This window comes from Corapipo altera, unplaced genomic scaffold (assembly GCF_003945725.1).
Source record: "Corapipo altera isolate COAL_440 unplaced genomic scaffold, ASM394572v1 2, whole genome shotgun sequence".
NCBI classification, from domain to species: domain Eukaryota; kingdom Metazoa; phylum Chordata; class Aves; order Passeriformes; family Pipridae; genus Corapipo; species Corapipo altera.
The window spans coordinates 141241-169153 of record NW_020884890.1 but is presented as its reverse complement, the minus strand read 5'-3'; the positions used below and the strand labels follow the sequence as shown (position 1 = coordinate 169153).

Below are 27913 nucleotides of genomic sequence, written 5' to 3'. Positions count from 1 at the left end.
CAGGAAGTCTGCGAAACCGCTCTGTGCAAATGGAAACACGCCCTGCAGCTGAAACCAGAGGAGGACAAGCGTGCAGGCGTCTCCCGTGGCAGCACAGCCTTTCGCCAGAGTTTTGGGCCAGGTTGCTTCCAGGGTGAGGTTATCTCTGCCAGAGCAGCTCCCTGCCAGGGGCTGCGTGCCTGCCTTAAACCGCCGGCTTAAATTATCGTCGGTGGCCGCAGCTGGGTGGAGGGTTTTGCAGTTGTGAAGTTTTTGTAGGTGCGGGCTGACAGTGCTGCTGCATCAGTATTAAACTGCTAGCATAGAAGGAGGGGATTTATTTGGTTTTAATAAGAACTTGTGAATAACGCTGAGGAGCTTTGCGATATATTTAACCCTAAACCTTTCTTGTTCGTTCCATGGAGTCGCAGCCTGAGATTTTTCTTTGCTGTTAAAATACTCCATAGCTAGAGATAAGTACTGGTGCATTCTCACCTCTGCTAACAGCGGTGGAAGCTGTGTCAGGGAGAGTAAGCCTGTGGCACACGTGATCGTCTGATACTGTTGAGCAATAAAAGCTGGAGTTTTTTATGAAAGTATTCATGTATTTAGGTTGCACTAGACATAGTCTGTTTTCAGAGCAGCAAGTAGCCAAGGCATGTACTCTGCCTGGGGGAGGTGTACTTGCAAGCACAGAGGGAGGATTTCGTGGGAGAACTTGTGGGACCTGGAGATGGCTAGGGTCAGCTGGGTAGGGATCGCTCCTCAGCTTTCTGTGAACTGAGGAGCAAATAAAGAGGACCACTGTGCTGAGTTTGCTGAAGTTAAGAGTGGGTTTGCCCTTGAGGATGTTGCCAGTTGACATGGGTCGAGAGCACTAAAGGACATGCCTGAATTTTGCTTGATTTTACTGATTTTATTACAAGGCACACATTATATATGTCATATGTGCTGGAAGCCTGCTTTGTGCTTTTTATATTCTGCATTCAAATGCAACCAGAGAGAGCAGCAGTGAAATGAATATGCAGTGTGGCTTTGTCTTGCAAGCTGGGGAAGAGTCTGGCTGATGGTCTTCATGCCTCACTCTGCTTTTTAAAAAGCAGTTGCAGTTTTTGTGAGTTGGTGCCTTTTACATAGCAACAGCTGATCAGATGAAGTATCTTTGACTAAAACTCATACATACTTGGTACTTAAATACAGCATCATTAATGCTACTTAGTTTATGTGCTGTCTGACCAGTCTCTGGGTTTACTTATTGCAGTATTTTTAGTAAGTTGATGTTGTTCTTGCATTTCTCAGCAAATATTCTTCTTGTTACATTCTTTGTATTTTGTAGAGCCAGAATTGAAATAAAATATTTTGAATTCTCTGGTCTAATCTCTTCTTTCCCTGTTAATCTTCATTTTGTGTTGTTTACCAGAGGAATTAACTTAAAGAAGATAAGCTTAACAGAACTAGAAAATGTAAATTGGAAATAATAGTGTAAATCTGTCAGGCCTCTGAACAGTTCCTTTAATTGCTCATTCTTTTGTAACTTGCTAGGAGCAGGTTTTTGGAAATATGTTTGAAGACTGAGATTTTTGGGAATGATGGTGGAACTGACAGTATTTTAGGATTTCAGGCTGACCTGGTGCTTGAGGCCAGTGGCCGCAGATGGAAAGCTCAGTGCTGAGCATGATCCAGAGCTGCCCCCTTGGGAAAGCATATTCTTTGTAAGTGACATTCAGTTGGTAATTGGTTAAATGCTCTCAAGTACTGAGCTGACCTCATTCCTTTACCTTCCTCATTTTTGGGGCAGTAAACATTGCAACATCAAAAGCTTCTGTTTCTGCTGAGCTCAGAAGAAAAAAGCCCATACAGAGCAAAAGGTTAAAATGCTTGTCTTCTGCCTTCTGGTGGTTCTCAGCAGCCCTCACTCAGTGGCAGATAAAGCAAATCTCCCGGTTAATACTGTCTGCATCCCACCTGAGACAAATTTTTGGGAGAGGAACAGTAGTTGCCTACAGCGCCCTGTTAAAACAGTGTCATGCCTCTGTATACTGTTGTGCCCTCTGTCCCTCTTGGAGCTAGCACTAAAAGGATGTCACCAAGGGATGTTCATGCAACAGGCAGGGCAGGAGCGGTGTGGTGGTGCAGGGTGGTGGGAGGGTGGGCTCAGCACCACTTTAGGTGTCACCTTGCCACCGGCACGGGAGGGGGCTTAGTCAGCGTTCTGGGTCTGGGGTTCCTGCCATAGCAGCAGGAAGACAGAGCCGCTATGCTGTGCACAGAGTTGTCTCCTGGGACAGGTTATGCCAGAAAGGCCCTTTTGGACCGGGAAAGCCTTTTGGAGCAAATGGGCTCATGATGGTGTGGGGTTTATTCCAGATATGGAGGGTTTGTTCTCTGACTCCGAACGAAGAGAGACAGGGGTGTTTTTTCATCGCTGAAGAGCAGAGCCACAAATACCTCTACCTCTTATATCTTGGCATGTTGTTTTACTCCTGTGAGTGGCATACTGTCTTAAAATGAGTTGCAAGCAAAATGCTGAATTCTCACAGCTACTAAAGCTCTACTTAGTGCTGGTAGCTCTTCGTGTAGTTTTTGAAGGCATGTATAGGTAATGATGCTGTTTACTATAACCTCCACTGCATAACTGAACAACTTGTTTGTTTTGTCCTCTTAATCCTCTTTCTTTACCTTCTTTCATTACCATGTCTTGAACTGGTTGTGTAGGAATGAGATCTATGAAACCGTTCAGACATAGGAATACTTTAGGAGCTGTTGCCTCAAATCTTTGCAGTAATGCTTTTGTTTTCTTCTTTTTATAATGTGCAAAATTATGTTCTTCCAGGATGGAGCATAAGCTTTTCAAAGCTGTTTGACTGTATAATAGACTGAAGAAACTGATGCTTTCTGCATGACAGTCAGAGCACACTGCTCCGTATGCATCCAGACACTTCACAAAACTGACAATAATCCTTGTAATCTGTAGCTGTTTTGTCATAGTAATATAGTTGCTAATTTGTGATTCTTAAATGTGTTACAAATGCAAAAGAACCCTGCAATCCAAACGGTTTATGCACGCTAGCATTGGAAATGCTTTTTCCCTTAAATGGAAGAACACCCACAAGGACAAATAAAAAGGGTAATCAATGAATTACATAGAAATTGGTTGGTTTAAAAACTTATTTCCAGGTCAGATTGCTTTGCTATGACCTTTCCTAAGGCTGTTTAAATTTGGTAATGCAGCAATACAAGGGCATTGCTTAGGCTGACATCCCTGCAGTTTGTAAGTGCTGACTGGTAAAAGTGATTTATATCTGGGTTCCTGAGGGCACTGAAACCTGTCCCCATTATCCAACAGAACAGCAGTTATATCTCTGTTTGGTAAAGGTAATGCAAACAGTGATGTGAATTGATTTTTTGATTGACAAATCAAATAAGTGCTACCTCTGATTTTACTGTGGAAATAACTTGTAGAGTTGTTGTTGACTGTGTACAGATCCTTAGATCTATTAATTGGAATTAATTTCCTGAAATTTATTGCCTTGATTTCTCTGTTTTGGTGTTTAGGACACATTATCTTACAAGGTAAATAAGAGCACAAGAGCAAACTTGTCTGAAGTATGTCCTCAGTAAATGCTTTCCTGCTATATTGGATGCATTGGAGAATTACTTAATTTCCTTGGTGAAGTTAACTCGTGTGAAACACAAAGCCTTGTGCATTTAGAAAGCACAGGGCCAGTCAACTAAACTCCCTCACCAGGTGTATAGAGATTTTAGAGATGCATGCTGCTAAGTGCAGTTGTTGCTTCTCCATGAACAAATGAATCACACTACCTGCAATGATCTCAGTGCTGCAAATTAAGAGTTGGCCTCAGCATCCCACTGCATCTGGGTATTTTTCACGCCCTTATTAAAGGATTATTAGCTGTAGAGGTTGTGCTTCATAAATGGTAACCTTGTTAATGACCTGCTCTACTGAGCAAGTAGAAATATAAAAACATTTCATGAACTTGTATTTATGCTCAAGTTGTCTGGATTTAGTTGACCTCCATGTCAAAACATACTGAACATTTGCCTGCCAAGTGATGCTTTGGGCGATGACTAAATGTACTGAGTTGCACTAACATTTACAGGAGATAAAACTTAGTTGTGCAAAGCTACAACAAACATGGAATAAAACTTTTTTCTACATTTTCAAATTCTGCCCTGCTCTTTGATCTTCTCATAACTCTACCCCTTGAGGCACTGGGTCAGTGATTTGAACAAAGTGACTGTTCCTCTTCTGTTATCGCTTGAAAGCGCTCCTCTCCCTCTGTGACCTTGAGCAAACTGTTTCTCCTCCTGCCAGTTGCCTTTGCAGTCACTGGAGGGTAATTGCTTTCTTCCTATGTGCATGTTCAGGCTCCCTGCTGTAAAACATATGCTTGAGTTCAAAAAGGAAGTAGTCTTGATTTCAGGTAACACTCCAGCTTTTATGCATGCCGATGGACCGTTTTCATTGGTGTGATCCTAAGGATGTTACCGGTGTTAAACAAAAACTAACAAGTATTAATTTGCAGAATAATGTGGTTTAGCTTATTAAACTAAGTAATACACCTCAAAATGTCTTATGGTCTTAGGCTATATGTTTAGTTAGTTAATTCATAAGCAGGCACATTTGCATTGCTGCCTTTTTTTTCTTTTGTTCTTTTTTTCCCCCCTCCCTTTACCTTTATGCCTTCTTCCCTTGGATGCTGTGCGTTTAGGGTTTGGAGCAGATCATAACTTGGTGGAGGAGCAGCTCCTCTCCCTCTGCTGTTAAAACCATGGCATCCATATTCAAATAGAGATCTTGAAGCTCTTAAAAATGAACAAAAGAAATCTACTCTCACATTTGCCATTACTGTATCAATTGTCAGCATAGTGGTCCAAACATAGAGGTCTAGTTCTTGAGCTAGTCCTGTGTCCTCTTCTTTGCTTAAGTTGAAACTATAGACCTTTATACCTTAATCTATATAGGCTTCCCCTTAGTTGTGCTATTTTTATGCACATAATTGAATCAGAAAGCTTCTGTTAACCTTTTCCTGAAGGAATATTTCCTGCTCTGAGGTTGATTTTAAAAATACTGGTATTTTGAATCATCCTTTTGAGAATTGTCTTCTTGCCAAACAGTAGGGAGACCCTTTGACTTCAATAACAATAATTAAACCTTTAACCAGTTAGGAGGATGACATTCTCCAGTGTTTAACATTGCCCTGCCCTTTAGAAAACGAAACTTGAGAAAGCTTTTCTCTTGTTGAAGTTCAAGTGGCACATGTTACTTTGGGTGCACGGCATGTGTGCTTACCAGAAAGCATCTACAGGTTCAGTTCATTCATGTGGCTACTTGCATACTTTTGGGCAAGAACTCCTGTGGTGGCTGCAGGACAGTGTTGGTAGAGGTACACAGATTGGGATTTGCCTTTGAAGGACACAATGCTAGTTATGCTTGCATTTTTATGTGTATATATTTGTGGACTGCAGGGTAACACTTGCTTATGGTGAGTGTTTGGTTGTGGTTTGGTGGTTCATTTCTCTTTTGCAGTACTGGCTTGGAGAGGTTGTTTTTAGCTGATCACAGACCCTGTGAATTGGTGCAAACCCTCAGCTGGTTGTCCTAAATTAGGGTCATGCGTTTATCCCTTGCATCACACACTTATCCCGCAGTTCACTCATGTACAGTGGCCTTTGTGGTGTGTTGTTAAGGTTTACATTGGTCTTGTGAGCTTGATTTATTGTATGCATGAAGCCTCATTAATGGGGAAAATACCTGCACTTGTAATGCGGTGCAGAATGTTCTTTTTTTATTAACATATGTGATATACTGTCAGAAAATAAGCTGCCAGTCCAACAGGCCTTGTTACTTATGGATTTTTCTCTGCTTCTGTAACAGACCTAAGCAGAAAAGCCTCTTGCAAAAGATTTGAGCAGATTTTTTCATATTTTATTGAATTCTGGCTTATGTGCCACCCAGAAGGCACAGCTTAGATCACAGTCGCCACTGCAACCCCCTGTTGCTCTGGCTGTAGAAGCAATGGCTGGGTTTGCCCAGTGCCAGCCACCAGACTCAGCTGTGGACTGGGAAGTTTGGGGTGAGTGTTCCCATAACCTTCTGCAAGAGGTTGAAATACAGTGTAAGGGCTAGAGGAAAACACAACTGCAAGGGAACAACCCCAGCAATATATAGGGTGGCAGACCCATTACATAGGGGCTGAGAGAGACAGCACCACATCAGTCAGGAGTACTGCATTTGTCTGTTCAGTTACAAATGAGGAGAAAACAGTAATAGTAATACAGGTAGTGACAGAAAGGCCACTGTGTTTCAGTGTAGATCACTGCCCTGAGTGCATGAGTTGGTGCTGCTGCCTCTACTTGTTTATAGGTAAAAATTGTGCATGGCCATAAACCATTTTTATAGTCGATAATGTCAGACCACTTGTCATGTTAGTTTAAATAGTAGTAACTCTGTGTCCTGGTTTCAGCTGGAATAGAGTTAATTTTCTTCCTAGTAGCTGGGTACAGTGCTGTGTTTTGGATTTAGTATGAAAATAATGTTAACACACTATGTTTTAGGTGTAGGGATTACTCTAAATGAAGGACTTCTCAGTGTCCCATGCTCTGCCAGTGAGTGGGTACACAGGAAGCCAGGAGGGAGCACAGCCTGGACAGTTGACCCAAACTGGACAGCTGACCCAAAGGAATATTCCATACCAGGGAGTGTCATGCCCAGTACATGAACTGGGGGGAATTGGCTGGGAGGCTCTGATTGCTGCTTGGGGACTGGCTCAGCATCAGTCAGAGGTTGGTTTCTTACTTGGGTTTTATTCCTCCCTCTCTCTTTCTGTTATCTTCATTTCCATCATCATCGTTAGTGGTGGTGGTGCTGTGGTGGTGATGTGGTTTTTGTTGTTGTTTTGTTGTTGTGATGGTAATGATGAGGATGATTAACTTAAGAACAGTTTAATAAATGAACTAGCCTCAACCCACAAGGCTTTACCTTTTTCTGGTTCTGTCCCCATCCCACCAGGTCTGCAGAGGGGTGAGCAAGTGGCTGGAGGATATTAGTTACCAGGTAGAGTCAAACCATGGCACTCTGTCCTCTGGTTTTGCAGCCTTCGTTAAGTTCCAAGTAATTCTCCAAAGGCCATACTTGATCCACCTTTACTTGATTCCCGGAAGCTCTAACTTCCCTACCTTTTTTTTTTTTAGCTCTTTCAAAACCACCATCATCTCCCTTTGAAGCACACAAAGGCAGGCTGCAAGTCTGGCCATGCCTTGCAGAACAAATATAATATCCTTTGGTACTTCTTTGTATTGATTTCTTGTTCTATCACCACTGCTAAGTGGCTCACATTACAGTACAGGAACAACTGCTAATGTTGTTTTCAGAGGTTTTTCTTGCATTTTTTTAAGTCTTCTTGATTGACTCATTCCTTCTAAATTCAGTGCTGAACTTGTTTAGATCAAATATTAAAATTTAAACTCAAGTTGAACAATTACAGAGCTGTAATGAATTTGAGTTTTGCAGACTGAATGTTTCTTGGTTTCACAAAAATATCAGGCTCACACAATGCACCAATGCAGGCATCAGTTGTATATAGCACAGTGCAGTTTTCTAAGCATTTGTGGAGTTTGACTTTGTGTCTTAAAATACACATTTACGAAGCTGGTAAAATAAGGATTTGAGTCCTCAAGGATGTACTTGGTGAGAACACATGGATGTATCCATGTTTTAACCACTGTTTACGGTGTATGAAAAATGATCATATTGGAGTGAGTGCTTTATTTACATCCTATAGTGCTGTGTTGCCTCCAACATGGCCTTGGGAGGAGATGACTGAAGCTGCAGTGACAGGGGCTGTGAGTTGTCACTTGCATGTGTGAAGGAGCTTACAATGAAGTTAAGGAGTTTTCCACCCCTCTCCTCACCTTGTTTTTCCTTGCTGCTCCTTTTGCACACTTTCATGTTTCTGTTTGCATCTATTTTTCAGGCTTTGCTTTTTAAAAATCTTACTCATCCGATGCCCTGGGAGGTTGTTTTGCAGAACAGAGGGGCAGGGCTGGGTTTTGTCCTGAGCCAGTGAAGAAGCCCTAATCAGCCATTGGAGGCTCTTGACACCTCCTCTTCTTGCAGGCAGCATCATTCCCCTTCCCAATTCCCACCTAAGCTGTCAGTCCTTAATGTGAGAGAAGAATGTTAACAAAATCTGGGGGTTTGGTGGTTTGCTTTTATTTCTTCTCTTATCCCTCCACCACCTACCAGTTCCTGTGTGGGGATTTGAGCTTGAGCATTTAGCTTCCCTGGTCCAGAATAACAGATCTCTTTAAATGAAGAGTCCCTTTGCTGCTGTTTATTTTAGAGATGACACATCTGTGTGGAGGGCTTGTATTACAGGGACATAAAAACGTTGTGGAATAACCTGCAATCACTGAAATTGTCTTTGATACTTGAAAAATTGGTTCATGGAAGAGTTTTTTGCACAAAATCATGTTTTGCTTTTAGCATACAGTAAAAAAGAGCTGTGGTGGTGGTGAGATTTCAGAGGAAAGCTTTCAGAGCTCTGCCAACATGAATAAGCAGTTTGATTGCCTGAAGCATTATTTTATATCCTACACAATCTGTACAAAACATGTACAGATTATATTTATATTCTGTATTCAGAATATAAAAGTTTGGGTTTACCTGCTAAGCGACTTTTAATATGTTGTCACCTTTATAATTACTGTGCACAGTCTTACTATAGAGGCTAAAGAGCTTGTCTTTTGCCTAGTGTTTAAAGAGTTGCTTTACAAGTGTGCTGATGAAACACTTCTTAATTCTGTCCTGTCTTTCACTCCTGACAAAATATAAAATACACTCTAAGTTAGGTTTTCACTTTGCTGCAACGAACATAGTAATGGAAAAAGTTTTATTTTCCATGTGTAAATCACTGTCTGGTTTCGTAGCAATGTGTTTTTCTCATAGGACAAATTTAATTATAAGCTTTGGGAATTAAGTAAAAAATGTTCGGTACTATCAGAAAATCAAACTTCCTGTTGAAATTTGGTCTTGGTCTGCTGTGCTCAAGATGTGTCTCACATCACTCGTAAGGTTGTTGTTTGTTGTTTCTTACAGTGTAACGTGCTGTAAGGCTGAGAATTAAAAGGGATTCTTCCCCTCTGACCTCAAGGCCCTCAATTGCAGGCTGGCCAGTGTGTAGTAAGAGGTTTTGGTTGTATTCACTGTCTAACTTTGTATTTCATTCTTTTTCTGTGTTTCTATTTTCATTAGCTCTGTTTCTATTGGAATAGTTTTGCTTTGTTTAGACTTAATAAAACATTTATGTTGCCTTTTTTTTGAAAAAGAACCCAATCTGTTGTTGATCTCTGTCTGTTGGGTCTCTCAATGGTTAACCTTCTTCTCCTGTCCCTTCTTCCTCTTCCCTTTTTACATCTGACCTGCCTTGATATTTCAGGGATGGGGGCTTTTTTTGTTGTTTGCTCTTTACAGTACAATAATCTACCAGTTCATGCTGCTACAATTACATTTAAGAAATCTCCGTAAGTTAGCTTTGACATATGCTGTATGATCTTTTGTTATTTCATTTTATGTTTTTTCCGCAATTCTTGTACTTTTCACTAGTACCATTCCTATATGTTCAATGATGCTTGTGCATTGCATTTTGTTTTGGCCTTTTCTTAATAGCTTTCTAGAATTATGCTTTAAAGAGTCTACATCTTCCTTCTTGTCTACCTGTTTTTTTACCTTTCTTTTTGCTTCGGTTCCTTGCTGGGTGCAATACAATGACTTTGCTCAGCTTCAGTCAGGTAAGACCTCTTTGTCACCCATATGCCTGCCTTGTGCCATTGCTTCTCCTGTAGTAGATCAGCTGAAAGCTGATCTTCTTGCTTGGTTGGTTTCTTTTGGGCTGCCTTAATTTTTCCAGCTTCCCTCCACCCGGGCAGGGTGGAGAGTAGGGAAGGAATGAAAGCAGCAGTGTCAGATCCGTTCTTGGTGGCTCCTTGTCACCCCACACACCTTGGGTATGGTTTTATAGCTATGGACCTGGTTGAATGGAGAAGTTAGGGCACAGGTGAGGTGATGTGGTGGCTGTTGGCCTGAGGGTTCCTGATGGGCATAAGCGGACACCTCAACCGGAGTGAGTAGGAAAAATGCCGGGTGGACGGAGATTATCTTTAGGAATGAGTAAATTGCTGCAGATGACTTTGCATAAGCAGCAGGGCAGAGGAGGCATATCTGGTGCCCCCTTTTCCAGGGGATTGCTGCCCTGAGGAGGACTGGATAGCTGCAGGGTTGTGGAGGAAACCTGTTGCCTGCTGTTTGTGTGGATATTGGTTTATCCCTGTATTTAAAGCAGATACATTACATCAAATTACAGTACTGACCCTGCTTTTGCTCCAGTGCTTTTGAATGTATTAAACAAATGTAGTAAAACCTTCTGCACCTTGGTGCTGGAGCTGGGGGTTCAGTCTAGCTGTGTTTTTCCATGAAACAGATTTTAATGGCTGCAGGGTTTCCACTACACCATGAATTTGTTGCCTCTTATTGAAAGAAGACTGGCTAAACTTTGGAGGAAAGGGACTTGTTTTCCTGGAATTCACTGTCTGACTTCTGCAGATAACTGAATCTTTTATATTATGAGCTTGCAGAAAACAGTTTGGAAGTTGCTGTTAATTAAGTTCTGCTGCTATTTAAAGTTCATAGAAAGAATTTGTGATAAGATCATGTCAAGCTTTACCGTTACAGTATTTCCTTTTAATTGGTTGGTTGGTCTTTCTGCCCTTAAAACAAAGAGTAAAATATAAGAAACTGCAGTACTTGCCTCCTGGAGCAGGGTCTTCTGATGAAGTAACATTTAGGAAAGTGCTGCCAAAATCAAACCACGGAAATGTACAGGCAGAAATACCTTCTTTTCTAATGACTCCAGGTGTCAGTCCTCTTTTTCAGGGGCCCTTGTAACAACAATAATTTGGCACCCCAATATTTGCTGATTCTTGGCAGAAACTGGTTTGGTGTGGGTCTGGTGCAGGCAAGGATGTTCAGCTCCTCAGGACCCACCAGGCTTTTCAGCCATGAGCTTCTGTAACAGAAATGCAGCTGCATGGTTTTGGCAGCCATTTTTTTACAGATGTGCAAAGTGTTGTACAAGAAGGGAAAGGTGGAGGAGAATGATCTGCATTTGTAAGAAATCTCCTTTCTCATTGTTTTCTATCCCTATGCCAGAACCTGATATCTTAACTTTCAATACTTCTTATGAGTCCTGGGTAGGAACAGGGTTAAAATCTTGCCTTACAGAGTGTTGACACCTTTATCCTTTGGAAAGGAGATTAGATTTTAAAGGCAGTTGATTTTCTGAATGATTTGCCTATTATTTCTACACTGTTTCAAAGGCAGGGGTGCCTAGTTGGCAGGGTTTCATCCTGAGCAGCATGATGCCATGGCATAACACTTGTACCTGAAGTACTTTTTTTTTTGTCTTAGTTCTCAGAATGGTGGGAAAAGGAACACTTTTTGTACCTATTTCTGTTTAAATCTAACCATCATCAGGAGTAGTCAGCATGGATTCACCAAGGAAAAATCAAGCTTGACCAATCTGATAGCCTTCTATGATGACATGGCAAGATGGGTCGGTGAGGGGAGAGCAGTGGATGTTACCTACCTTGACTTCAGCAAGGCTTTTGACACTGTCTCCCATTACATCTTCATAGGTAAGCTCAGGAAATATTAGAGGAATAGATAGTGAGGTGGATCAAGAACTGTATGAATGGCAGAGCTCAGAGGGTCGTGATCAGCAGAGTATAACCCAATAGGAGTCTTGTAGTCAGTGGCATTCCCCAGGGATCAGGGTTCAGTCTTATTCAATTTGTTTATTAATGACCTGGATGAAGGGTTAAAATGTACTCGCATCAACCTCAAGGACCTTGATAGGCTGGAGAGTTGGGCAGAGGGAAACCTAATGAGGTTCAGCAAGGGCCAGTGTAGGGTACTGCATCTGGGAGGAATAACCCCAATTACCAGTATGGGTTGGGGGCTGACCTACTAGACAGCGGCTCTGGAGAGAAGGACCTGGGAGTTTTGGTGGATGACATTTTCCATGAGCTGGCAGTGTGCTCTTGCAGCCAGGAGGGCTAGTGGTATCCTGGAGTGCATCGGGAAGAGCATGACCAGCAGGTCGAGGGAGGTGATCTTCACCCACTACTCTGCCGTAGTGAGGCTGCATCAGGAGTTCTGGGCTCCTCAGTACAAGAAAATCAAGGAACTGCTGGAGAGGGTCCAGCAGAGGCCACAGAGATGCTGAGGGGTCTGGAGCATCTCTCTTATGAGGAGAGACTGGGGGGAGCTCGGACAGTGTAGCCCAGAAAAGAGAAAACTGAGAGGGGATCTCACTAATACATATAAGTAACTCAAAGGTGGGTGCCAAGAGGCTCGTGCCAGACTCTTTTCGATGGTGCTCAGCGACAGGACAAGAAACAATGGCCATAAACTAAAACACAAGAAGTTTCACCTCAACATGAGGAAGAACTTCTTACATTGAGGGTGGCAGAGCACTGGAACAGGCTGCCCAGGAGTCTCCCTTTCTGGAGATATTCAAAACCCACCTGGACGTGTTCCTGTGTCACCTGCTCTGGGTGATCCTGCCTTGGCAGGGGAGTTGGAGGATGATCTCCAGAGGTCCCTTCCAACCCTAATGATTCTGTGATTCTGTTACTCATACTTGCCTGACTTTTGTTAGTATTGTTCACTATGTATGATGTACTGTCTGGCATGATGTTTAGCATCTTAAAATGGAGGCACCAAGTATTAGTACAGTTGCAGCCATACAGGATTAATTCGTCTCATGGGGGTACACCAGGAAAATAGAGAAGTTTCGAAATTGGCTTCTCATAGCATGGCTGCCATATGACAAATCAGCAGCAAGGCAAGCACACGCATGTACAATTGTCAGTATGCATTTTTTCTTCCTTTAAGTAAAAGTGTAGAAATTCACTTCATTTTTATTGAAAAATGTAACTAACTCAGTGTATTACATGTAATTTTGTGTGTGTTAGGGCCCATCAGAGAATTTCACTCTCATAGTGTTCCAGGTACCACTCCACACAGTTTGGAAATACGAGTAAGTACACAAATAAATACTTAACATACTGTTACTTGCCTGAGAGTGACATGTGTGCTTTTTCAGTGTGATCTGGTTTCCAGAACACAAGTGGTCCTTCAAAAGGTATCAGTTACCCACCTGAACACAGGGGTTGTAGTTTCACATCTTAGCAGGGCATCTTAATTAAGGTTTTATGTCGCTCTTCTGCCTGTAGTAGTCAGATTTGCATGATGTAGCATTACCTTTGTGACTGTCACCCCCAGCTTTCATGATCTTCTACTAATTTCTCCACTTTTTATTGGATTCATGTATCTAGTCAGCATGTGAACCCAAGATAACCTTTTTATAGCTTTACCTTGTTTACTGGATAGCTGCACACAGGCGTATTTTGCTTTGTACAGTGTTTCACACATGCAGAAGAATTTTAAGTACTTTTTTGGATTAGATAGCAGACTGTCATGTCAAGCTACTAAATGCAAAGAAGGTAACCAAAATTATATACCTGTCCTATACTTCCAGTTTTATTCTTGAGATGTCCCCTGAGTTCAGAGCTCAGTGGAGCAAGATTTTGGCAGAAGGAGGGGGCAAGCTGGTGACAAAGGCTCTCTCAGTGCTCAGATTCAGTGCCACAGCTGCAGCATGTTGGAGGAAATGAGGGTTCATGTGGAGGGACAGTCCCACTTGTAACTCTTTTTCTTTTTTTTCCTCCTATTTCTCGCTTTTTAAGTTTTATTATGCAATTATGAGATGTGGGCATTTAAAGAAAAGGTAAATTGAAACTTACTGTCTTGAAGGTACAGTGCTCTTGAGCTCTGCTGTTTGTAATGGTCATGCAAAGCAGGGCTTCTCCATCCCTTGGTCCTGCTGCTGTGTTCTCATCAGCTCTGTTGTTAGAAAATGCAGCCTTTTGACCAAGAAGGCTCATTAAAATAGGCTTTGGGGGCTGTAACTTTATTTTACTCCTATGGAAGTATAAAGTTGGTTTGAGTGAAGTGCACAGACAGAGATTATAGGAGTCCCTTTATTAAAGGGGAGTAGAGTTTTTCAGACCTTCTTGCACGTGGCACTTGAATAAGAGAAATGAGACCAGAAATGAAAGCCAGTGTCCTTGTAGCCCTTTGGACTTAGCTTTTGACTCCTATCTTCTGAGCTCTCTTTAGTTTCCCTGGCTTCCTGAGGCCAATTTTCCATTGTGAGCTGCAGTAAAAAGAGGGAGCTTCAGATTCAAAGAGTAGCTGTTAATAAACACTACCATACTGCTTGGGGAGGTTGGAGCAAAGCTATCTAGCACATGCTGTGCTTTGGCTTTCCTTACAAAAAAGTCGACTAGTCGCTCTTGTGCCGTGTACATATTCTCCCTGTTTCCATCTCACACAGTTTGCTACAGATCCTCTTTTCCATTTCTTTGCCATTAAAAAAAAAAAAAAAAAAAAGAAGCAGTTCTTTAACCCCAGCCAGGAGTTGTCTGTGCAGTACCCTTGTACATTTTATAATTGCAAGCTATTACAAACACAGCAGTTGAATAAACCTGTGTGCTTTGACTTTTCTCCCTCCACATTTTATTTCTGTAAATACTTTTGCACTCTGCACTGTGTTGCTCTTAACAGCACCAGGGGTATAAGCTGGCAGCAGTGAGGAGGTTTCCAGTATCGCAGTACGGGGATATGAGTGCAGTGACTGGGCACAGAATATACCCTTGAACACTTTATTCCAGGAAAACTCATGCTGTTGAGAAAACCATAGTGCTGAGGGGTGCCAGACCTGCTGCTGTTAAGGTGGACTTTGCAGTATGAAAGATCTTTATTTGCAGGTGGATGCTGGATGCATCCTTCTGGGATGGAGAGGCAGTGGTGAGCCATTTTCCACAGATTCTTAGTAATTCCATGGGTGTCTTTGTGTGGTTGCTTCCAACATGCTCTTCCTGCTTGGCCATTGCCCTTGGTGTTTTCCCTCTGCCTGAAATAATCCCCTGCCCTATCAAGAGCTGTTGACTTCAAGGGGATGAATTTTGTGTGAATATCCTAGTCCTTGAATCAGATCCTAATTCAAATTAGTTTAGATCTGCTAAAAGTGTTAATAAAACTGCAAGGATCTATGATTTTTCTTAACTTTTCTATATGAAGATAATTAGATTCTGATTTAATGAGGTATTGGGTATTGAGCACAATTATTTACTCTGTTTTGCAGTATCCTTTTCTTGTATTTGTTTCTGTTTTGTAAAATACTTTGATTACCACAACTGTGTTTAAGTATGAAGGTAAACATTACTGAAGGATTTGGGGAGGGGGGTAGAATGACAGGAAAAGTAATGGCATGAAATTATACCTTACAGTTCACTGGCCGAAGTCTTCCTTTACCCCCTACATTTCCAAATGGTTTGAAATCCCATTGAGGTTAAACTGTTTGAAACTAGCTTCTCTCCTTTGTCCTGCATTTTTTTCATGCTTCCCTGAATTTTATACAAATGATTTATTTCTAAGCTTCCTTATGCTGGTGCTGCCAGGGAGTATGAAAGCTCGGCACTGTGGGTCCAGATGTGTCAGCAGCAAGCTGGAGGGTTTGCTGCTGATGCTAGAGGGCCAAAAATGTGCATCACTTTGCTAGAGATACAGGTGCAAACTAAAGTTTAAAATACTTTCTTGTATTTTAACAAAACTAAAGTGCAAAATCTGCAGCACTTATACTTCACCTGATTTCCCATAAAATAAATATACCTACACTTTCAGATCAATAAGGACTATAATTTATTCTGAACTCCTTTTTACTGCTAATGTTAAGCATGCTTAGGACATAAGAGGGTATTCAGAAAGAGGAAAAAAGGGTAATCTCAGTTTGGCAGGAAGTTGAAAGGCAATACATGCAAGGAGTGGTTAAGGCTTTGGGAATGGAAAGGAGAAACTGGGCAGCTTTGGCAAATGGACAGAAAATGGTTGACAGCTTTGATTATCAGTGCTGTCTTCCATCTCTCAAGCAGCCAAGCATTTTCAGTTCCAGTATATCTACAAAAGCAAAAAAACAATGTGATTGTTGGGTTTTTGGATGAGGGATAGTTTGTACTTTTGGAGGAAGAAAAAGAGAAGTCACCTCTGCAGTAGCAGGGACTGCGAAACGTCACTTACAAGAAAACACAAATCAAGATTTCCAAAAGCAAGTACCTAAAATTAGGCTTCGAAGTCCTAATTTAAGAATGACGAAAGTGGCTGTTTTCCAAGAAGGCTGAGCAGCCAGCCTTGACAACGGGTTGCTCTCAGAAGCCAGCACAATTATTTAGATGCCTATTTTGGGAATTTTTTTTGAACTCAAGTTCAGACACTTAGATGTGAAAACTGGGATCTGTTTCAGGGAGTTCTTGAGCAGCAGGGTGAGAACTGAAGGATCCTGCTTAAAGGGAGCAGGCTCCCAGTGCTTTGAGCTTTCAGCTCAAAATGTTTTTTTGCTGCTGTTTGATTTGCTTAAAAAGGGTACCATGGGACAGAGGGCAAACCTTTATATTTTTGTGCATCATCTTTGCACCTGGAAAGTTACTCCAAGAAGAAACTCAAGAAACAACATTAAAATGTGACCAAGAATTCTTAAATTACTTTTTGGCATAAACGCCCCAGAATGTGTTTTCAGTGCGAAGCATAGGAGAGAATTTCCTTTTGAAAGGCAGGAGCTGGGTGAAATCCTTCAGTATTTAGTAGCCCTTTCCTCGGAGACTAATGATGTGCATTAGAAGAGCATGTTGTCAATGCTTGTAGCCTGTATGAAACACTTTTTATAAATAAACTTAAAAAATATATACTGCAAGAAAAGGCTTTGCACTGTATTTTTGATTGTCACACCGAGACGCACTGGGGCCATCCATGCCTGGACTGAGTGGCAGGGTACAGCTCGTATCTTCTGCCCAGACACATGGCTGGCTGCTGGAGCATGGTGCTTGTCTCAGGTCATAGTGTCAAAGTGAAACAAGGATGCAAAATGACCTGTGGAGGTCCAAAAAAGCCTGTGTGTCAAAATCCAGAGGATTATTGAAAAAGTGGGACTTGATCGTGTTGGAGCAAGGTACAAGTTTAGCCTTCGTTATGTTTGTGTTGCAGAATTGAAGTCCAGTAATCTTGTTTTGTTTAAAATATCAGATAGGTTTTCTCTGGATTAGATACTTGGACTTGAAGGAGTAAAATCTTTCAGATTGTATACCTGAGTGCTTCCAGACTTTGATTCAAATTGCTGTAGTGTTCAGGGCCCTTACTGCAATGATAAAATTTGGTAGCAGAGAAGATGATTTTTTTTTCTGTCCATTGTAGAAACTCAGGAAAAAATAACCGGTGTATATAGAGGTACATGTTTAAAAAAGTATTGTCTAGCATAATTGGGTCTCTTTTTTCTTTTTTACCTGACTGTAGGCACTGAATAAGGCTACAAATGTCATCTGTCTGATCTTCTGTAAGGCCTTTGACGTGTGCCCCCACAACATCCTTCTCTCTACATTGGAGAGATCTAGATTTGATGGGTGGACTGTTCAGTGGATAAGGAATTGGTTGGATGATCACATCCAGAGGGTAGTGGTCAGCAGCTCAGAGTCCTGATGGACAAGTGGTGTCCCTCAGGGGTCCATATGGGACCAGTACTGTTTAATGTCTCCATCAATGACATGGACAGCAGGATCAAGTGCACCCGCAGCAAGTTTGCCAACACCACCCAGATGAGTAGTGTGATTGACATGCCTGGGGTGCTGTCCCAAGGGACCCAGACAGGCTCAAGAAGCAGGCCCATGGGAACCTCATGAGGTTCAACAAGGCCAAGTATAGGTCCTGCACCTGGGTTGGGGCAATCGACGGCAAGAGTATGGTTTGCGGGATGAAGGGATTAAAAGCAGCCCTGCTGGGAAGGACTTGGGCTGCTGGTGGATGAGAGTCTGTACATGAGCTGGCAGCGTGTGCTCACAGCCCAGAAAGCCAGTTGTACCCTGGGCTGCATCAAAAGGAATGTGGCCAGCAGGTCAAGGGTCATGATTCTCCCCCCTCTACTCTGCTCTTGTGAGACCTCACGTGGAGTACTGCATTCACCTCTGGAGATCCTAAGACAAGAAAGACATGGACATGTTAGAGTGGGTCCAGAGGAGATCAGAGGGCTTAGAGCACCTCTCCTATGGAGACAGGCTGAGAGAGTTGGGGCTGGTCAGCTTGGAGAAGAGAAGGCTCCAGGGAGACCTTATTGTGGCATTCCAGTACCTAAAAGGGGGCCTACAAGAAAAATGGGGACAAACTTTTTAATAGGGTCTGTAGTGATAGGACAAGGGGCAATGATTTTAAACTAAAAGAGGGCAGATTTAGACTAGATGTAAGGAAGTTTTTTTACAGTGAGGGTGTTGAAACACTGGAACAGGCTGCCCAGAAAAGTGGTAGATGCACCATCCCTGAAAACATTCAAACTCAAATTGGATGGGGCTCTGAGCAATCTGATTAAGTGGAGGATCTTGCCCATGGTAGAGGTGGTTGGACTAGATGACCTCTAAAGGTCCCTTCCAACCCAAACCATTCTTTGATTCTGTGAATAGTGTGCCTTGCTCTGGGATGATTTCCAGGTAAAGGAGCATTGCTGTTGATCTGCTTGTGTATGTGGTCAGCTGCAGAATTTGCTTACTTTCAGTATTAGGAAACATGCCGATTACAGTGTTCCAAATGGCCACTGGTTTAATTTTTCTGGGAGTCGATGTTCCTCTGAATTGGTTAACTATTCTAATTAAAAAAGAACCCTTGTAGTTGCTGCTGTTGAAGCAGTGTTTAATGTTGTGTGGCTGTTGGCAGGAGACTTGATGCATTTTCACATGACCCCCTCTGGAACAAAAGCAGATTGTTTCCTTCTGTTTTTCTGTTACACAAATGAGTTCCTTTTGAAACAATTTCTTTTTCTACAAATTCGGGAAATCAACGCTAGGAGTAGTTTTTCCTTTGCTGTGCCTTTTCCAATATGCTGTCTGATAATACTGGCTCAAAAACTTGCTTTGGGGTACCAGCTCAAAAAAGATGAGACTTCTGCAGAAAGACTCTTCCTCCTGGAGAACGAATTTTTCTTCCAATTTTATGGAAGGGTTGAACATGGATTTTCATTTCTTCCTATCCTTGCTATAGCTAGGCAGAGTTTGTTTCTGCTTTCCTAGTTGTTTCATTTACATATCTGCATTTTTAGTGTCAAGCAAACAACAGTATGTGGCAAGTTAGTTCTGAATTGAGCTTTTTTGTATATTTTTGTGTAACGAACCCTTGTTTTTGAAACAAGCTCTCCCCTCTGAAGCCTTCCCCTGTGAGGAGGGGAGTTGAAATCAGACACAGTTGAGGGTTATTGGCTGATGCAGTGCTGTGTAACTAGATCAATCAGTACTGGATCAAAGGAGCAACAGACAAATTGAGTAAGTGGGGATTTCAAACAACAAAATGAGTTATCCGCCAGGGAGTGCTTTTCCTGGTGATATTTAATAGCTGACAGACTGAAAGAAAAAAAAAAAGAGCTGGGGTGACAAAAAAAAATGCTTTCTCTCATTATCTGTCTTCTCCTTGGAATTATATACTCATTTATCATGGCCTTCTTGATGCTCATGCTTCTCATAACACAGCATAGGCTTTCTCACTTACATTTCCTTAATCCTAGGACACCTGTGTGCCAGTGCTGTGGGCATGCACACAGATGCTCACAGTTTGTGTACCATAGCTGGTGAAGTGATGTAATCCCAAAAATGCACTTTCTTGTGAAGTGTTTGCTTACTTGGGCTGGGCTTCTTCAGTCAGAAAGTAAAACCGGTATGAATTGGGACTACAAAATACTTTTAACACTTCTGGTTATTTTGATCGAGCTCTTTTGTTAGTGCCTGGTGACCAGATTCCAGGGATGTTTCTGTGGCTTTGTGTAGTCCAAAGTGGTTCAACACAGAGGGGAAAGTCTATTCTTTGTGTCCCTGAGAGCTCTGCAGGGAACTGATGGGTTATGGTGCTGCCAGAAGTCCTTGGTGAGCATATCAGCCTCCTGCCTGGGGCCGGCGGTGGAAGGGATGTGGACTTCTGTAGAAGACCACACAATGTAAATGCATTTATCTAAGCCCCTTGTATTTTTTTGGTCCCATGGGAAGTCAAAGCCCCTGTGGTTGCTGGGTGGCTCCCTGACCTGCTTTGTACCTGGGAGAGAGCATTGTTTGCATCCTGCTTGACTTTTCTTGCTGGACCCAGAAGAAATGGAGGTTTCAGTCTCGGCTGACTAAAACCGGAGGACATACTATTAATTTTACTTGCATATATCAGTACACCTCTAGAGGTGAGGTTTTCACAGGTGGAAGAGAACTGTTTGTTTAGCTACAACTGAAAAAAAATTAACTTTTTTGTTGTTATCAACTACATGTAAGCTTGTTTGATTGTTTTGGTTTGTGAGTATGCTGGCAGCTTGTGTTACTTATGTTATTTCCCTATAACTAAAAATTGCTACTAATATTAGTACTTTAGGGAAGGAGAAACATCAAACAGTGAAAACCATCCTCTTAAGAACGGGTAAAATTTTATTAGTGAAAGCTCAGTGCAGTTCTGGGTAGAAAAGAGGAAATTTTTTTCTTAATCAAGAAGAAAATCGCTTCCTCTTCTCTTGAGAACAGCTTCATGCACAGTTGTCCCTGCTCATGGAAAGTGTTGCTGCTTTCCTGCTTTAACCTTAGGGAGGTACAGCAATTTAAGTACCCCAGTATATTGATCAGGTGCTACCAATAATTAGTGGCCATGTAAGGAGCTGACAGATTACATTTGAATTCACTCTACTAACGTTGGATGAGCTTTATCTGGTAATGTTTTACCAGTAAGCAGTTTCTGGAACTGGAGATGCTTGTACCATGAACTGCAGTGTGTCCTCCCTGGCCTCTGCAGCCCTCCCTGTCACTCGGTGACTGTTGATCTTTTGGTTTTATGGGCTGTTAATCAGGGCTGTAATCAGTCACCTATCTGCAAGTGATAGCAGAGCCAGTTTTCACTTTTTCCCCCCTTGCCTTCTCCCCAGCTAGCACTGCCAGCTATTCGAGTCTGTTAAAAGAGCTTCATAGTGTTTATTGGAACATTTCACTGTTGCTGGCTTTCTCAAAGTCCAATCCTTCTCTTCACTGAGGGATTTTGCAAGATTCCATTTTTTATTTGCACATACAAAATACAGAATTAAAAAGAACTTCAGGTTAATCTGAACTCATTATTTTAGCTTCTGTGCATTTAGATCTCTGATGAAATACTTCAGTGGGAAATATAGCTCATACACCAGTGACTCAAGAATAAAATAAACCTTATGTACTTTGTATCTGATGAGAAAGTCCACTATGTTTGCTGGAATTTTTGCATACTAGTGTTTTCTTTGTTAACCCTAACAGATGGTGTTCACATGATTGAACTGTTTTCATGAGCTAACTTTGTCCTCTTCTTTCCATTTCAATAGGTTGTAGAATGGAAGTTCTGGATAAAACAATCAATAGTTACTTTGGTGTTTGGCTTGGACCCAGAGGTAAGATTTCTCAAAAGTTAAATACATAAATAAAACTGATCTTACTAGAACATAAGAAACAGCTTCCCTCTAACTTGACATTGGCAGGTGACTTTCTTAAGGATTGCAAAGCATCAAAATGCATGACAGTGTAAAAAACTAAAGTCTATTCAGTGCTTCTGATCTTTTGACCTGAAGACCTGCTAATTTTTCAGCTGTGACCATTGTAGGTGCTGTTCTTCTCACTATCAGTTAAGCTCATGTTGTCATCTTAGTGACTGACTTACTGACTTACCTCACTCAGATCTTTGCTGCCTTTTTTTTTTTTAGAATGTAATAATAGCTTTTATTAAAAAGAAAAACCTTTTAAATTTCCATTTAATTTAAAATTAATTAATTAATTGAATAAATAAATCTTGCCCTCATAACTGGAGCTGCTTCGGAATTTTTCACTAGAAATATCTGTGGCTTTTGGAAAGCATTGCTGCTTTGAAACCATTTTGTTTTAAAGAGGCACTGTTCTTGGTAGGTTTTTTCATTGGGAAAAAGTCTGCGGGTGGAGAACAGCAGTTCTGGTCAGCATGAGGAAGGGAGAGGCAGCAGGACCAGGACAGGCAGTGGCCTCATGCTGAGGGCTTGGGTAGGGATGGCTCCATTCCACCTCATTCTGACCGAGGGGGGGATTAAATGTCAGCATCTTGTGTGCATTGTGCATAGCAGTGCTGCACAGTAACCCGTGCTTTCTTCCTCTGACTGCTGCAGTAACACCTTTTCTGCCTCTTTCTTTGTCCCAGTGAGGCTCCGGTGGTGGTGCCACTGCTTCGCAGGACAAAGTCAACAGGAGGTGAAACAAGCCTCTGATTCTTCAAAGTGTGTTTTCTATTTGCTTTCATTAGTATCTTTGGTGCCTTTGTTGCTCCTCTCTTCATACTAAGCCTATTTAAATTAGTCTGGATGTTCTGATATAACTTATTGTGAGTGCTGGCATATGGTCTGTATTTGCTGTGTGTTAAAAATAATGAACCGTAAAGGTGGCAAATCAAAACAATTCCCCAACTTGCTTAATTACTTCCCAACCTACATTTGGCCTCATTTCTTACATGAAGGATCCACATATGAGTCCTTTAAAATTAAGTCAGGACTGTGAATGCCAGCAATACTTGAATTGTTCATTTATAGTTTGGTAAACTTGGTTTCAGTACTTTGGACCAACTTCAGTGAGAGGAGTGAAATATTGCACTGTTGCTGGGTATGGACAACACAGTTGTGGTTCAAAAGGATCCCACAACTGTTACAAGTGTTCCCCTGAAATCCTCTTGTTCCATGTGGTTTATGCACTTTCCCTGAGAAGGTAATGTGTTGCCAGCTGGACTGGTTAGTCAGACTGGACTGACTGCTCTGTATTTCATTGCTCATGCAAGGACTCCAAAATTTAATTCTTTCTAATAGCACATACATAAGTCTAATTGTGTTAGTACTGATTAGAAAATAATTATCAGGATCATCCACTGATAACCACAAAGGGATCTGCTTCAATCCTAGGTTTGCTGACTGTAGGAGATAATGTGTGCACCATTGGGAAGGGTTGGTTTGAGAAAATAAGGGGGAGAGATTTGCTGAAGCTTTTCTTTATAGTTTAAGCTCATCTGTGGTATTCAAGTGGATGACAATTCTGAATGGTAATGAGTATTTAAAAATAATAGTAATATCTTAAGGTAATAAGAATATTTTTGCCTTGGGAAGAGAATTATTTCTGCTTTCTTTAACAACTGTACAGCTAAAACCTTGTTGTTTGTAATTAGCACTGTGGCCCTTAGTAAAAGGGCTTGCTGCGCTTCCTTCATCTTTCTCTGTTATTCCAGCACTGGATGCATTTTGGGTACAGCTATTTTTGTGTACTTTGAATTCTTCTCCTTACAAAATCCAAGCGTTTGTATATTTTTGTTTGTTCATTTCAGACCCCAGAGTAAAAGGATGGCTTCTTCTGGAAAACTATACACCTACCTTTATCTTCTCGGCCTTGTACTTACTAATTGTTTGGTTAGGACCGAAGTACATGCGGAATAAGCAGCCGTTCTCATGCAGGGGTATTCTGGTGGTCTACAACCTTGGACTTACACTGCTTTCTCTGTATATGTTTTACGAGGTAAGAGAAGAGGGATTAGGGTCAGGCTTATTTTGCAGTATCTGTTTTAATTATATTGATTTATGTTGAAAATTATCTCTGAGGACGGTGCTTCTAAACTTGGGGAAGCATTTGCGAAAGTGTTGCAACCATTTTCAATGTCACTTCTGTGGGGAGAAAACTGTAGTTGTAATGTTACCTCTAAGGATGGTGTGAAACAAACCTTGCCTTAAACATCCTTGCTGACCTTGGTTAGCAATGTTTCAAATGCACTTTTCTCAGTGGAAATGAAGGCCTGATCTTTTGTTGTGAACCTGGCTACTCTTTCAGAAACTCCTTCTTGCTTAGAAGTCTTGCTCAGTGTGATTGTGCTGGCGGATTGTGCAAAGTATTTCATAGCTAAACTGTGGCTTGATCTGGATGGGAAAACGTGTTTTATTTACGTGTATTTAATCATGCACACACTCCTCACATCTGTTTCTGTAAGCTTGCAATAACTTCTTTTGCATCCTCCTTGTTTTGGTGGGAAAAATGAAGTTGCTGAAACAAGGTTGTCATGATTCATCTGTTTCTTGGAACTTAAAATCTAAACATGTAAATATATTTCAAACTGAATTGACCTTTCTGTGGACTTATTTTCTTTCATAAAAACTCAAAGATTTAGGCAGTGTAAAGTTTTCTACGTCCCAGAGAGCCCTTTAGCTGCTTTTACTCAGAACTGTATGTTCTTATTCGAGTGAAAATGAAGAGCTGTGGTAGTCTAAATAACAATGCAGTTAGAAAATGACTGTGTCACTTTAATGTACAGGATACTCTGGCTTGCTTTTAACCAAAGTATTTCTCATTTCTGTAAGGAGATATTTCATTGTCAACATCCTCTTTTCAATTCTTTCAGTATGCTCTTTTCAAATACAAGCTAGGGCTAAAACTACTATTCTTTTTTTTTTTTTTTGCCTGTACATACAAGCTGTAATTTTCCTTTAAGTTTGTAGTTAATTCTACAGTGTTTTACAAGGTGAGCGTTTAGAGATGAAGCGATTTAAATGTAATATTATTTCTCTTGTGTAGTGAATTATCTAGTCAAAAATTACTCAGTCGGGTTATTAAGAACTTAGATACTTAATTGTTCAGTTGGGAGCAGTTTTGGATTTAGTAGATGCTTGGAACAGCTTGTGTTCTCAATGTGCTTACATTTCTAACCTCCCTGTCAAGATGTTATAATCCAGAAAAAATTGTGTGTTGATCTATTTAACTTGTATAAACTTAGTGTTGATGTGGACTTCAATGTACATTTGCATTATTTTATGCAGATATTATTTACAATTATATAATGATCTATTGTTTTAACCTTTTGTATATTTATGTTATTGAGGGTTTACAAGTGTAGACTTTCCCTCAGTTGTACCAAGTGTGGATAAAACTCTCAGGATAGCCAATCTTTTTCCCTTGAATATTTGGAATAATACTCATAGTTTCCAAATTACTGTAACATTCTACCATGTTACAAAACCTGCTGATAAATTTAAACAAGAGAAAATATCTGAACTGTTGATCTTATAAATGCCTTTTTCTTGCTAACAATGAACTTGGTTACCAAGAAAGGGCTGTTTATTATTATATGCCAAAGAATAGCTTTTATAATGTGAAGCAATGAGACAACTAAAATACAGTGAATATTAAGGGTCCTCCTTCCTATATAATGAAACTCTTTACATCAAAGCAAGTGTTGCTCTTAATCTAATATTATCCATATGGAAGTCTTCATTAGTATTGTTCTCCTTATAAATGGGCATACATGAAGCTAGAGCATTATGAGGACTATTAAACTCGTGATAGTTGCAATGAAATGTGGTTGGCAGCACTCGCTGCCCATGTGAGGGCAAGCGATGCTCTGCAGCAAGGTAGTGATCCCCTAAAAATGCTGCAAAGCAGAGTCTTGTGCTAACACCACATTGCTTGATGTTTGCAGGGAGAGAGCCAAAGGGTGTAGGGAAAAAATCATGTCCTTGCACCTCCAGGTATGTTCTCAAGCTGAAGTGCCTACGCAGTTACCTCTGTTGGTGCACGGCATGTGATACCCTTGCTTGGATCTCCTCCTTCTTGGAAATTTGGCTTTAAAGGATTAGCCATGTATCAGTAGCACTTTATAATACACTTCTGACTTTTAAGATAAAATGGTGATGAGCAGCATTCAAAAAATTTATATAACTCCCTGTTCTCTTTCTTGTTGTCATTTTGAGTTTCAGTTGGATTAAATTTTTTTCAGTCCTGCTGTGAGGAAGGTCATAAACATCATCATTTATGAACTTGTTTACTTTACTAGCCTGTCTGAAAAGAAGTTGCTTTAATAGCTTGTATACGATACACCTGAAACTCTGCTTTGGAGTTTTTCCTGAGTTATGGCTGTGGTGATTCAGGTCATGATTCATAGCATCACAGCTTAAGTTACATATTATATGACAAAAACAAGATGTTAAATGGTGCATCCTCCCATCTAGGATGAAAAGGATAACCTGTTTGGTTTTCTGACCTTTACATCTGAGTGTCGGTAAACAATAACATGGGGAAATTTTGCATTGTAGGATTTGTATAATTCTAGGTATTGTGTACTTGTACCATTTGGCCTACTGATGTAAAAAATTATCGTCATCATCATGGCTAGGCTTTGTGAACGAAGATTTGAGAAGGATTCTATCCACACTTGCTACAAGTGCGCTGATGGCTAAAAAGGTCAATGCGAGATAGACAAGTCCAGTTGCAAAAGACACAGCAAAATGTCTCCTTAGGCAGTATTGGCAAGACATATTGATCATCATCATTGGTCTACTCTGGCCTCCAACTGGGAGACATGGAGACACACTGTATGTAACACTGCTGCTTCTTTTGAGAACACACACAGAATCATTCTTGAGGAGAAAAGACAACTCAGAAAGAACCATGTCTTGCCAAAATAATATAACCTTGTTCTAAAATCACTAGAAATCTTAGACTTCTTATTTGGAGTTCCTAGTAGTTTCTGTGTGTACTTGCTATAACTTATTTGGATATATTTAATGACCAGGCTTTGATACTACCAGAACAGAGTAGTGAACTGCACTTGTCCCAGACAGTGAAAAGGCAAGGCAGATCTAGAGGAGGGAGAGTTTTCTCTAGGCTGGCTTGTCACGCCCATACTTCAGGAGGAGGGAATGTTCTTTAGGGACAAACAATGTTTTATTCTGTAAAAATGTACAGTGCTTGGATGCTGAGGAGAAATAACACTCCTGTCTCAGGCAGGGACAGCAAGGGGTGGCCTCCTGCATGCTAGAGAAGGTGTGTAGTGGGGTGGCTGGTAGAGGGGTTATGGGAGATGCCTGCTAGCTGGCACAGCTGTGTCTGAAGGATCCGTGGGAGCAGCTGGAATAGCAGAGACAGCACTGCTTCCACGTGTGCCACTGCTCTGTGCTGGGGTCATGAGTCAAGTTGTCTTGCAATGCTGACAGGGCCTATGCCTCTGCACAAGTCTCAGCTGGGTAATTTAGCAAAGAAGGGAGAGTGCCAGCTACCAAGTTACACGGCACAGAGACCTGTTATTTTGAGGGTGTTTATTAGCAGAACTAGCCACGTGATTTGGACCACCCAGGCTTATATTAAACTGGTCAGTGATGAGGGCTCACTTTTTTAAGGGATCTCTTACTGTCTTTTTTTCTTCATCTGAAAAATTAATTCCCTGCTGAATTGATCTGCGAAATGTCTTGGATTTTCCTGATGAGGGAGGTGTTGCATATGCTGTAGGAAAAGCATCCTCAGATCTGCACCCTGTTTTAGGAAGGAGGGTACTCTGTGAAGAAATGCCGTGGCATGTGAGCCACAGGTGACAGCTAGACTGTTCTTTCCTCTCCCCTTTCTTTCTCTACCATCTTGAAGTCCTTGTCTCTGTCCTGGAGTGACTGTGTTCCTGTAAAGATAAAATTCCATATCTCTGCAGGCATTTGCTTTCTTTGATCAGTGTGAACTTCTGTTTCTCCTCACTCTAATCTAGCTGTATTTTGAAGCTTGTAAACCCATCACACCTTGACAGCGGTGATGCAGTGCTGAGCACCTTATCTGCCCCACTCCAGTGAGTCTCAGACTTTAGTTTTATCACAAGAAAAAACAAAATCCTCCCCAGTAGCATCTCTCATACAGTCCAATTAGACTGGTGTGCTGGTGTTGGTGTGCTGGTGTTGGTGTGCTGGTGTTGGTG

General features: G+C 41.3%; 1 protein-coding gene across 1 annotated transcript in view; it reads left to right on the top strand.

Moving 5' to 3' along the window:
* The first annotated feature begins 1541 nt into the window (after positions 1 to 1541).
* Positions 1542 to 27913, top strand: part of ELOVL5 (ELOVL fatty acid elongase 5) — a 37356-nt gene continuing 10984 nt past the window's right edge. Inside the window, exons 1-3 of the mRNA XM_027644731.1 lie at positions 1542 to 1691; positions 21519 to 21584; positions 23522 to 23709. Coding sequence (XP_027500532.1) covers positions 21527 to 21584; positions 23522 to 23709 — 246 coding nt within the window. The 5' untranslated portion in view covers positions 1542 to 1691; positions 21519 to 21526. The remainder of the gene's footprint in view (positions 1692 to 21518; positions 21585 to 23521; positions 23710 to 27913) is intronic.